This window comes from Ochlerotatus camptorhynchus, unplaced genomic scaffold, assembly GCF_037179485.1.
Source record: "Ochlerotatus camptorhynchus isolate MF236.1 unplaced genomic scaffold, CSIRO-AGI_Acam_v1.1 ptg000417l, whole genome shotgun sequence".
Taxonomy (NCBI): Eukaryota; Metazoa; Arthropoda; class Insecta; order Diptera; family Culicidae; genus Ochlerotatus; species Ochlerotatus camptorhynchus.
The window spans coordinates 712,512-725,362 of NW_027040903.1; the positions used below are offsets into that span (position 1 = coordinate 712,512).

General features: G+C 36.7%; 1 protein-coding gene across 1 annotated transcript in view; it reads right to left on the reverse strand.

Moving 5' to 3' along the window:
* Window positions 1-5,662, reverse strand: part of LOC135711059 (uncharacterized) — a 58,834-nt gene extending 53,172 nt beyond the window's left edge. Inside the window, exon 1 of the mRNA XM_065233803.1 lies at window positions 4,780-5,662. Within this exon, the coding sequence (XP_065089875.1) occupies window positions 4,780-5,366 (587 nt within the window). The 5' untranslated portion in view covers window positions 5,367-5,662. The remainder of the gene's footprint in view (window positions 1-4,779) is intronic.
* Window positions 5,663-12,851: the final 7,189 nt, after the last annotated feature.

Here is a 12,851-nt window from a genome sequence, read left to right on the forward strand (position 1 = left end):
GAAAATAAATGTTTGATGTTTTAAACTTATTCAACAAGTATCTCATAAACACTTATGTACGATATGTCCAAACCCACGGTATTAGTCAGGGTGCCTACTAACTGCAAAAACCTGGAAACCTAGAATCCTCAGGAAATTTTATTTTTCCTTAAAATACCTGGAAGGCTCAGAGAATTTAATAATTTTCTTACTAAGGATATTTAAAGAACAAAATGAATTTTAGAATACAAGCATTTAATGTTTCTCGTTATTTACATTCACACTTTGAACTTTATAGTTCCACAGTGAACTTATATTCAGGAGCAAATAAATTAAAAAAAAAAAACAGAGGCTTGAAATGTTTTTTTTTTTTTTTTGAACATGCATATTTCCTAGAAATTTTAAATTTGAACTAGTTCTCGACTTAAAAACTATAATACTTCAAGAAATTTTCAAGAATCTGTAGTAAAAATCTATGCACAGTTTTAAAAGCTCGTGGAATTTTATTATAATTTCTAAGGACCTCATTTCAATGACGTTCTGGGAAAAAATCTTTCAGAAAAACATCAAATGTAACCTGCTTTTAAGGTAGTTCTGATGAATTTAAGGTTTCTTGTGAAACCTGAAAGTTTTGAGTAAAATTTCAAAAAACCCTGAATTGAATTAAAAGCAAATTTTAATGAAAACTCTGAAAATTTCTGAGGAGCACAATCCTTCAGAGCAAAATTCCAATGGCCTTCTGAGGATAATTTTATAAAGTTGTGAAAGAAAACGAATCCGGAGCATAAGTCCTTGGAAGCTTTTTGAAAATACTAAAAGGAAATACAATGTGAGTAGAATGCCAAGGGAAGGAGTGAGATTCAAAAAGGGATTCTGAAATTGATTCAATGAATATTCAGATCCAAAGGCTTTCTTATTGTGGAGAATTTTAAGGTAATTCCGAGGAAAACTAAAAGAAAACTGAATTAGAAGGATAGCTATATTGAAATGTTGAAGAATATTTCAATGGAAATCAGAACTACCTGAAAGTTCCCAAATTAATCCCGAAATCAATAAAACTGCCTTGAAGTTCGTTTGTAGTTTGAGAAACTAGCCGGATGCTCACAATACTTCTCATCAAATACTTAAACTTCCCTGAACTTTATAGGACTTCTCTAAATTTGTTTAATAATCCGGCAAATTTCTGATTTATATATTCATAATTCCCTGACGCTTCTAACGTTTCCGGATCAATCATAGAATTCATGGAATACCCCATAATTCCACGGAACTCCTTGTAAGTCTCTGCTAAATTGCTTAAGTTCATGGGATGATTCTGAAGCTATCTGATCATCCTTGAAATACTCGGAGCTTCGCTGAATATCATGAAACTATCTAAAAGTATCTAAATTTATAATAAGTTCTCTGGAATTGCTTGAAGATAACTCTGATGGCTAAAAGTTTTCGCTTTTTTTAATTAATGGAACTTTGTTGATTTTCTCTAATCAATTTAGCTAAATTTTCGCATTTTTAAAGTTCTTGAAATCTCCATAGTATAACACGCTTAAAATACTCTCACGTTTTCCGGATGTTCATATAATTTTTATCACGTTCCAGAAATTCTCTCGGAGCTTTGCTGAAGTTTCCGGAAATTCCCTGAGTTTTTCGCAACATCTTTAAGGTTTCTACAATTTCCTTGAAATTATTTGAACTGCCCTTTGATTCTCTAATCTGTCTTGATGTTCTCGAAGCTTCCCTAAAGCTCTCAATTCTATTAAATAAATGGAATTCCCGTAAACACCTTTAAATTTCCCTAAAATTCTCGGAACATCTTAAAGGTTCTCGATTTTTTTTCAGCACATCATGGAACTATCCTGAATTATTCTAAATTTACGATTATAGATCTTTAAACTGCTCCAAAAGTCTGGACTAAAGCTACGGAAACTGTTTCTCAAGTTCGCTTGACACATGTGAAGTTCTCTGACATTCTAGGAGCTTCATAAAAGTTCCCGAAAATTTTCGGATGCTAAAAGAACCGCTTCCAGTAAGTTCCCCATATTTCCAGCGTATTAACTTCCCTTATGTTCCCGCAGTTTGTTTATGGAGCTTCACTAAAATTCTCAGCATTTCTTTTCATTACTCAGAACTTCTCCAAAGGTTCTACAATTACGAACTTAAAATACATTATTTATTTTTTTCTTGATTCTGACACTTTGAAAATTTTCAATATCTTGAACATGGAATACGAAACTTCAAGATATTGAAAAAATTTAGATCTTTGACTTACTGAAATTAAGTAAGTTTTAACTTTATTACCTGAGAAATTAAGTAAGTGTTAAACTCCAACATTCAATGGGAGTGTTCACTCGGCTGTCGACAAAAGCAGGCCACTCTCGATGTGTGCTACGCGATCGTCTGTTTCCTCGGCAGCAACCATTGTGTGGTCCTCCTCATTGTTCTTTGTCAGCAGTTCTTTCGGTCGATGCGTCGTCGACTTTGGAAAGCAACCGTTTCGTGATGAGTGTGTGAGTGCTGACCACGTTTTGCGTCCATTGCTGCAATGGACGCGCTCTGACCCTCGTTGGCGTACAACAATTTGCCATACAATGAAACTACTGGAAGCGGCTCCAGTTCTGATGGAGGAGGCTTTTTGGATAGCGGAAGATAAAGTGTTTATTGTGTTGTACCTTTTGACTATAGTTTTAAGATGTATTGTATAGTGACCAAGAATCCTCGGCTCTGTAAAGTTAATTCGGTTGAGCCTTATCAAATAAATTATTATACAAAAAAAAAAAAAAAAAAACATTCAATGGATTTGATTGTAAAGCTGTTTCTTGAAAACTGATTGCCATGTCTTAAAAAAAAGTATGGGTAAATTGCTGTTGTTTTTGATCTACCAAAAAAAAAAGCATATTTTTAACGCATTTTAAAATAGCTTTCTTATTATATTTTGAAAAACCTGGAAATTTTGAAAAACTTGAAAGTTGAAAATAGTGACTGATTACAAGAAACAGTGACTTTAGTTACTTGGCCTTAAAAAAGAGACTTTTTAGTGACTGGCTTGTAAAAATGTGACCAAGTCACTAAAAAGTGACTCGCTACCAGCCCTGAAATTGCGTTTGATGTTGCTATTGCTAGCTAATAATACAACCTTTTGCTATACTGTGAAGGAAAAATTTCGAAAATAATTAATTATTGGTTCATTCAACTGTAGTAATGCAAAGAGAAAATCGATCATCACAGTTAGGCCCTTATGATTCAAAATGCTAGATTTAACGCATCGCAGTCAAATAGTTTGCTTTTAAACTTTTTTTTTCAGAACCCATTTCAGTCACCTCTGGGATGCGCCCCAGGGTTCTCATTTGGATCCACTTCTTTTTATTTTGAACCTAAGCGACATTTCTCCTACATGAATAAAAAAATAAAGGTAGGGTAAGTGCTTCAGTTTTGGCCCTAGTGTCTAACTCAAATTTATTTGGAATAAATTTTCATGGCTTTATTCGCGTAGACATATGACAAAATCTATGTTCTAACCTTGGCAATAAATTTGAAAAAAATGATAAAAATAGAAAATCAAGATAAGACCATTAGGGAACACCATGGACCAAAAACTGGTTCACTTACCCTAGCTGTGACGAAATAAATCAAATTTATTGTTTGTCACAAGTATTTTTATTTAATGGTATTCAAAACCGAGTTATTGAGACTTTATTTTTAACAACAATCAACAAACGTAATAGGGGAAATGGATGTAATGTCGGCTCAATTGCCCCTAATTTGGGCCCATACATAAATTCAGCAATCGACTAAATTTTCAATAGCGACCAAAAATATCCTTTAGTACCATCCCAATGAAGCATTCATCTAGATAAAATTGATAAATAGCAGGGCGATGAGCGCAATCTTAGATCCATAGGTCAACATAAGAGCCATTTCCCCTACTTGAAACTATTCAGTCATTATCTTTATCGACATGACAACCATGTAATACCATGAACGAACAGTAGCCCGGATAGTATAGCTATCCCCAAGTGGTTTGTATGATACCCCGAATACGTCTTTAACGTCTTTCCAATAGTCGTTTTTATTAGAGAAACAAACAACTTCATAGGGGTACATTTGGCAAGATTTAATTTTTTTCTTACGAAAATGAAAATATTCAAAAATAAACTAAAGTATTATTTAAAAATCTATTTTGCACTAAAAGCTATAGCTATAGCTAGAATACAGGATATTTCTAGGTTGATTATTAAGGTGCTCCTGCTCAGACTATCCCGAATGGTTGCTCTTCTTTCGGTTGCATAAATAATAAGCCGTAATGTCTATTTGGCGCCATAACATTACATTCTTATAAGAATTTGAAAATAAAAAATATCACAACTTGACATTTTTCAACTTTAAAGGACGGATGCATTTACTATTCACTGCACCGAACGATTCCCAAACTTAGATTATTTAAGTAAAATTTGATATAGTTTTAGTTTTGTCTCAATTGTTCAACTTGATTGTTGAACAAAGTAACAACATAATATATTATGTTTGTACGAAAATCGTTCTACATTGCTATTATTACGGACAACACTGTAGAAGGTATTTAATTAGGAAAAACAAAAACATATGCATTAAAACCTTTACCCTAACTTTCAATTGCTAATTGACTCTATAATTATAATTTTTAATAAGGCAAATTTATGATTGTTTTGGAAAAAAAAATCACACTAACTTGGATTCAGTATGTAAACAAAGTCGAATCAGTGAAACCTAATAGGAAAAGATGTCTACCCTCCCTCCCCCAGTGGACTGTTGTACAATTCTACTTACTCCGGAATAAAGTCGTAAAACTTTTTTATCAGCAACTGCAGCCGCTCCCACAGGGTATTATACTCGAAGTCCTCCACAAACAGCTGAATGATGGTTTCCCGGTAGTTGAAACAAGCACCACAGCAGCAGCTCAGCCGGAAGAGATTACTGTCGTGCTGTTTTTGTTGTTGTTTTTCCACTGCTTCCAAAGTGTCACTTGCATCGCCATCTTCCCCGTCTTCATTGCCATCGCCTTCCATTTCAGCGGCAACAACATCAGCCGGAATGGAAGCATCCAGCTCAACCCCAGAGTCTTGCTGATTGCCACTAGTTTGCTGCTGCTGTTGCAGTACCTGATCCTCCTCAACCAGCGCCGAGGACGGGACCGAGTTCTTCTTTTCCTTCTTCACAACAACCGTATCGCCAACAATCACTTTCTGTGCAAGCACTTCTAAAGAGCGCTGCCAATAGGAAATGTCCTTCTCATTGCAGCTTTGCTGCTGCTGCTGAGGACTTCCAGGAGATCCATTTGGCAATTCCAGTGTTGTGGTCAGTGCGCTCGTTGCTGTGGCTGCTGAGGAGGCTTCCTGTAGCAGGGCAGAAGACATCTTTTTTACCGCGCCGCACCTTCGGCCCCTTCGCGCTGACCGCACTTTTCTGTGTCGTCGTCGCGAGTCGCGAATTTTTCCGCCGCTTTCCCCGTGGATTTCCGATGGATCGCTGCCGGAACTGGACGAGCTATTTAACAATTTTATTACCGCTTTTAACCAACGGGCCGGTAAGAATCCGTTTCCGAATACACACACATCAAATTAATAAGGCGTACAATGAGAAAAAAGAGTTTTTTCTTTAGTTCGTCGTCGACTCTCGCAAGAACCTCTGGCACACATAAAAAACTCTTCTAGCCGTCCCAACTTTTTTTTTTCGTCCGTGTGCGCAACGGTTGGCTACTCTGACTGTCAATCGACAGGAGCTGTCAATTTGAGCAACTTGACGTCCATTTATTGAGCAACAAATTTCTCTCAGTGCCGAGGGATTACCAAATGGGATGTCCAGAGCAATATAGTGCATGTTAGAAGTTTGTACACCACTTTTTACGAATCGGTATTCGAGATTATCGTATTGCACATTTCCCACCAAACTAGACAAATAAGCGTGTTTTTACTTATTATTGCACAATATTATCGTTTCAGTTGAAAACCGGAAAATCACACACGCGCCAATTGAATTTACACTCGTTCTGTACGTTAAACATTACGTCGGACATAGTGCGCTGTATTCGCACAATGATGCGCTATTCAGCGCACTATGTCCGACGTTATGTTTAACGTACAGAACGAGGGTAAAATTGAATGTCGCGTGTATGTTTTCCGGTGTCCAACTTGAACAACAATATTAATGTGATGAAAAGTGCGCTTTTGCCGAGACATTAAATCGTTTGGGTGTCTTCACATCGCATCGCATTGAGCAAGTTCAAAAATTCGAAGGTGGTAAAAGAGTAAAAGTCCTTGACCATTGTTTGAGAGTATTGCCACCTCCGTCCGCTACCGGATTGTACAATATGTGGGATTGATCTCGGCCATCTCCTTTAACTTTGTTCACTTTTGGGACTTCTTTCGACGCGGAGTATGTAAAATAAAAACACTAGTCACTTGTTCTGAGTTCGAGTGTTAACTAAAAAACAGATGTTTATTGAAAGGCATTTTTATATGTAAACATTCGAACAGCTCACATTTTGAATACATAGAATAACTGCATTCATGCTGTTCATCCAATTCAATCTATTCAAACCATCCTAATAAGGTTTTGCACCGTCGGGGTTAAACTCAATCGGATGACAGTTCAGTGGTACTGTTTACGTGGACTTAGTCGATTTTTTCTCGATAATTCAGACTACAGTGAGATGTAAACCACACTTCTGCAATGACCGCGAGCAACATCATTTCACCGCGCATTTCCTCGAAAATTCTCAAATAAAAAATCGGTAACTTCTAAGTGTTGGAAACAGAACCACTGAACTGTCAAAAAGATCAGCCGATGAAAACTGAGTTCGTTTGTGACGTCACGCTGCAGTACCTAATGATGGGTTCGGAACAGTTCTCGATGAACATTTCAAATGGTCCTATCTGCTTTGATCGATTCTCTTCATCGACTTTCTCTTTTCATAACCACTGCTGTGCAAACAGATTTCGCGCTAATTCTACCACATAGTTTGATAAAGGAGGTTCTTATCTAGCGTCCAAAACGTCAAATACAACAGGGAAAGGTTTTGCAGCTGAGTTATTACCGAAAGAGAAAGTCGATGAAGAGAATCGATCAAAGCAGATAGGACCATTTGAAATGTTCAACGAGAGTTGTTCGAATACGACCGAACTCCTACATCTCCAACAATCGAGAACAGTTACTGCTATGTGTGGTGTCGATCATAGCATATAATCAACAATCAATACGAAACTAACGATTTTAAATTGGCTTACTACTTGACTAGCCTATTGGTCCCAAGCAAACGATTAACGTACCCCATTCTAGTCGAAATTATAGTACTACGCAATGTTTGTTTTGATTCGCTATGACATTTTGACAGATAAAATGAGGGGTTATTGGATTTTCCTATGTTTTGAGGGGTGAATCGATTAGCTTGGGACCGAAGAGAGTACCAGAGCTGAGCCAAAAAGTTGAGCACGTTTTTCCGGGACCTACTAGTCTTAGGTCTTAGAGTTACCTCTATGATATAATTACCTTGACTTGTATTAATCTTGAAGATACTATACCTGAACCAAATAGGGGAACTGACGGCTTCGGCATGACATACTATTTTCGGCAACCCAAATTGAAACACTATTTTCACTGGATTTTTTACGAAAACACTTCGCTGAATGCATGCAAACGATTCTTTATGCTTTCAGCTTCCATTTGACTATATTTTTACCACTGAGAAAAATAAATCTAGCAGGGTTTTCTTGAAATGAAACACACGCACTACAAATTGTAGCTGATTTCGAGTTGCCGATAATAGAACAGCAGATTTACATGCAGTTCAAATGGAACGGTTGCCGAAGAAAAACTGGTTGCCGACAATACTCGCTCTTACTAGAGAAGATTGGAGCTTTGTGAAAGCATTTCAAAACAGTTTTTGACAATTCTTTCGATTGAAATTGTTAGAGCAGCTGGCAGCAAAAGATTGTAAACAAATCAATACTGCATATGTGTGCGTTCCATATAGAAAAAGGCTATAGAAAGAAGGTCGCTGCTTAGGTTGCCGAGAATACGTAAATTCCCCTACCTACACTGATAAATTTAACTATTCCCATTTTGCTTGAAATTTAATCAATTTGACATTAAACTCAGTTGATGAAAATAATCCTCTATTTCTAAAAAATAAGCATCTGAGATTAATCTCAGTTTAATCATGGTTGATTAGATTGTAGATTATCTTTTTTTGAATAAATTTTAATCATTTTTGATTCTATTTTAATAATTTTTGATTGAATTTTAATCTTTTTTGATTATGTATTAGTATTGAAAAAGAATAAAATTTAATACTGGAAAGATTATTTTGATTTTAATCATGCATGACTACTGCCGAAGTAATCATGGCTCGGACTCAATAAGGTGAAGCGGGAATCTGCATACTTTTTAAGCTTTTTTGATTTAATTTATCTTTGAGTGTAGATACATTGCTACTACCGCTGAACATACCCTTGTATTAACCAAACCTTGAAGCAGAAATAAAATAGTTTTTGTCTATCCACGAACCGGAACGGACGCGTGTGTTTATATATCTAAATTCTGATAGACCGAAACCCTACACTATGTACGTCCTTGGGTCCTTGCAACTGCTGGGGATTGGAACGATTGTTTGTTGGAAACTTATTTAAGAGAGATGCATGTTAAACGTTGCTGGCAGATTTATAATATCAATGGGGATATAATCAGGCACAGTGAAAAATTGCAAGGAAAGGGACGGGCCTGGGATTGTTTCGATGGGTGCATCGATTAGCTTGGGACCGAAAGTTGAGCACGGTTCTTCGGGACCTACTAGTATTAGAGTTACCTCTATGGTAGTACCATAGAGGTAACTCTAAGACTAGTAGGTCCCGAAGAAAATCATTATTATTTTTGGCTCACTCAGTACCAGAACAACGGTCCCAAGCAGTCCCAAGCTATTTCACTCACCCCTGCATGTTCTGCATGAATCCACACACCCCTGATGTTATCTGTCAAACTTTCATAGCGAATCAAAACAAACATAGTGTAGTAATAGAATTTCAACTAGAATAGGGTACGTTAATCGTTTGCTTGGGACCAATAGGCTACTAAAGTGGTGAGCCAATTTAAAATCGTTAGTTTCGTATTGATTGTTGCTTATTCCTTAGTTCAAAACGAAAAAGTGTGCGAACCATAACTTGACCTTAACAAAAATGGTTAAAACAACATGAGTTAATGTAAGTGATGTGAACAATGGTATTAAAGCAATCTGGATGGAAACTAAAATGTTGTTGTTCCCACTTCAGGGCAAAAGATTTAAAATAGTGGGCATGAGCAATCAGTATTCCTCCGATGCCTTCATTGAGCTTAAGCACGATTGACCACCCACGGTTGCTGTTATTGCCAGATCAGACAACAATCAATACGAAACTAACGATTTTAAATTGGCTCACTACTTGACTAGCCTATTGGTCCCAAGCAAACGATTAACGTACACCATTCTAGTCGAAATTCTAGTACTACGCAATGTTTGTTTTGATTCGCTATGAAAGTTTGACAGATAAAATGAGGGGTTATTGGTTTTTCCTATGTTTCAAGGGGTGAATCGATTAGCTTGGGACCGAAGAGAGTACCAGCACAAACGAAGTGACAGACGGAGCGGCTCGAAAACTTTGGTGACTAACCTTCTATTGCAATTTTTCAGTGTACCACATGGCAACACCACTACTACTGGATTGTACCACTACTACGATTCACCAAATGTACTAGAATATTTTGGTTCTATCTCTTTCACTCTACTCAAAACTGAAATGCATAAAAAAAATGACAAAATGATACGCACACTGTCAAAGAATCACTGTACATAAAATCAACTTTGTTCAAATCAAAACAAAAAAACTAACCAGGATGATGGCACAAGCTTCCAAGAAAAATCTATTACAGTGAACCACATTATTTAAATGGATTTTTTCACCAGTTAGTCGTCTGTCACTTCGTTTGTGGTACCAGAGCTGAGCCAAAAAGTTGAGCACGTTATTTTAGGACCTTCTAGTATCAACAATCAATACGAAACTATCGATTTTAAATTGGCTCACCACTTTAGTAGCCTATTGGTCCCAAGCAAACGATTAACGTACCCTATTCTAGTCGAAATTCTAGTACTACGCAATGTTTGTTTTGATTCGCTATGAAAGTTTGACAGATAAAATGAGGGGTTATTGGTTTTTCCTATGTTTCGAGGGGTGATTCGACAAGCTTGGAACCGAAGATAGTACCAGAGGTGAGCCAAAAAGTTGAGCACGTTTCTTTGGGACCTACTTGTCTTAGAGTTACCTCTATGCTAGTATCGAGTTACCTCTATGGATCAGATGTAATTACACAGAGAACCAACAGATGATGCCTGGTATTTACATTTATCTTCAATTTGTAAAAACTGGTGATTTAATATTTAGTAATAGGGTAGAGCACTACTTCAGCATAATCGCCCATTTTGAGCCTATCGAACAGAAAAATTCAAATAAATCCATTGTTTCAGAGATCAACCCACAAATAAAGGATTTTGTAAAATTTCGATCATCTGAACACCCCTCATTTCGCGATTAGAGCTATATTTACGGAGATAAATTGATTTAAAGGTTTGGAAGGCCCACCAGCCGACAAATAAGGATTTTGTGAAATTATCTCCTGTGAAATCCGGGTATGAAAATTTCGATCATCTGAACACCCCTCTTTTCGCGATTAGAGCCATATTTACGAAGATAAATTGATTTAATTTGTAAAATTATGTCCTGGGAAATACGGGGATAGAAATTTCGATCATCTGAACACCCCTCTTTTCGCGATTAGAGCCATATTTACCAAGATAAATCGATTTAAAGGTTTGGAAGGTCACCAACCGATAAATATAGGATTTTACCAAATTATGTAAAACCAGGTATGAAAATTTCGATCATCTGGACACGCCTCATTTCGCGATTAGAGCCATATTTACGGAGATAAATCGATTTAAAGGTTTGGAAGGCCCACCAGCCGACAAATAAAGGATTTTGTAAAATAAGGTTCTGGGAAATTCGTGTATGGAAATTTCGATCATCTGAACACCCCTCTTTTCGCGATTAGAACCATATTTACGGAGATAAATCGATTTAAATGTTTGGAAGGCCCACCAGCCGACAAATATAGGATTTTGTATAATTATGGCCTGGGAAATACGGGGATGGAAATTTCGATCATCTGACACCCCTCTTTTCGCGATTAGAGCCATAGTTACCAAGATAAATCGATTTAAAGGTGTGGAAGGTCACCAACCGACAAATATAGGATTTTACCAAATTATGTAAAACCAGGTATGAAAACTTCGATCATCTGCCCAACAAACAATTGAGAGCTCTTATAAAACACCTGAGTTGATCAAACGTTGAATAATAGCTTCCAGAGTTGAACAAGAATGTAGTTGTATTGCCATTTGATTAAAAGTTTTAAAAGCTATTGGAGCACTCCTAAATGATTATTTACGTTCGGTTTAACTATATGCTTTATAAGACCTACGATAACTTTTATAGCACCTTAGTTAAACTGATTCACAAAAGCTATACAGAACGTGGAATAAACGCATCACAACAAACCATTGGGAGCTCTTATACAACACCTGAGTTGATCAAACGTTGAATAATAGCTTCCAGAGTTGAACAAGAATGTAGTTGTATTGCCTTTTTGGTTAAACGCTTCAAAAGCTGCTTGGAGCACTCTTAAATGATTGTTTACGTTCGGTTAAACTGTTTGACAGGAGCCATATAGGATGTGGAATAAACGCATCAAAACAAACCATTGGGAGCTCTTATACAACACCTGAGTTGATCAAACGTTGAATAATAGCTTCCAGAGTTGTACAAGAATGTAGTTGTATTGCCATTTGGTTAAAAGCTTTAAAAACTGCTTGGAGCACTCTTAAATGATTGTTTACGTTCGGTTAAACTGTTTGACAGGAGCTTCTATAGGATGTGGAATAAACGCATCAAAACAAACCATTGGGAGCTCTTATACAACACCTGAGTTGATCAAACGTTGAATAATAGCTTCCAGAGTTGTACAAGAATGTAGTTGTATTGCCATTTGGTTAAAAGCTTTAAAAACTGCTTGGAGCACTCTTAAATGATTGTTTACGTTCGGTTAAACTGTTTGGCAGGAGCTTCTATAGGATGTGGAATAAACGCATCAAAACAAACCATTGGGAGCTCTTATACAACACCTGAGTTGATCAAACGTTGAATAATAGCTTCCAGAGTTGTACAAGAATGTAGTTGTATTGCCATTTGGTTAAAAGCTTTAAAAACTGCTTGGAGCACTCTTAAATGATTGTTTACGTTCGGTTAAACTGTTTGACAGGAGCTTCTATAGGATGTGGAATAAACGCATCAAAACAAACCATTGGGAGCTCTTATACAACACCTGAGTTGATCAAACGTTGAATAATAGCTTCCAGAGTTGTACAAGAATGTAGTTGTATTGCCATTTGGTTAAAAGCTTTAAAAACTGCTTGGAGCACTCTTAAATGATTGTTTACGTTCGGTTAAACTGTTTGACAGGAGCTTCTATAGGATGTGGAATAAACGCATCAAAACAAACCATTGGGAGCTCTTATACAACACCTGAGTTGATCAAACGTTGAATAATAGCTTCCAGAGTTGTACAAGAATGTAGTTGTATTGCCATTTGGTTAAAAGCTTCAAAAGCTGCTTGGAGCACTCTTAAATGATTGTTTACGTTCGACCAACCACCAACCACAATTTTGTTGCTAAAAATAGCACAAGTGATAGACACGTTTATATGACCATAAGGCAATGATTATTCGACTGCAAGAGAAGTCACTCAAGATGAGCTTCATA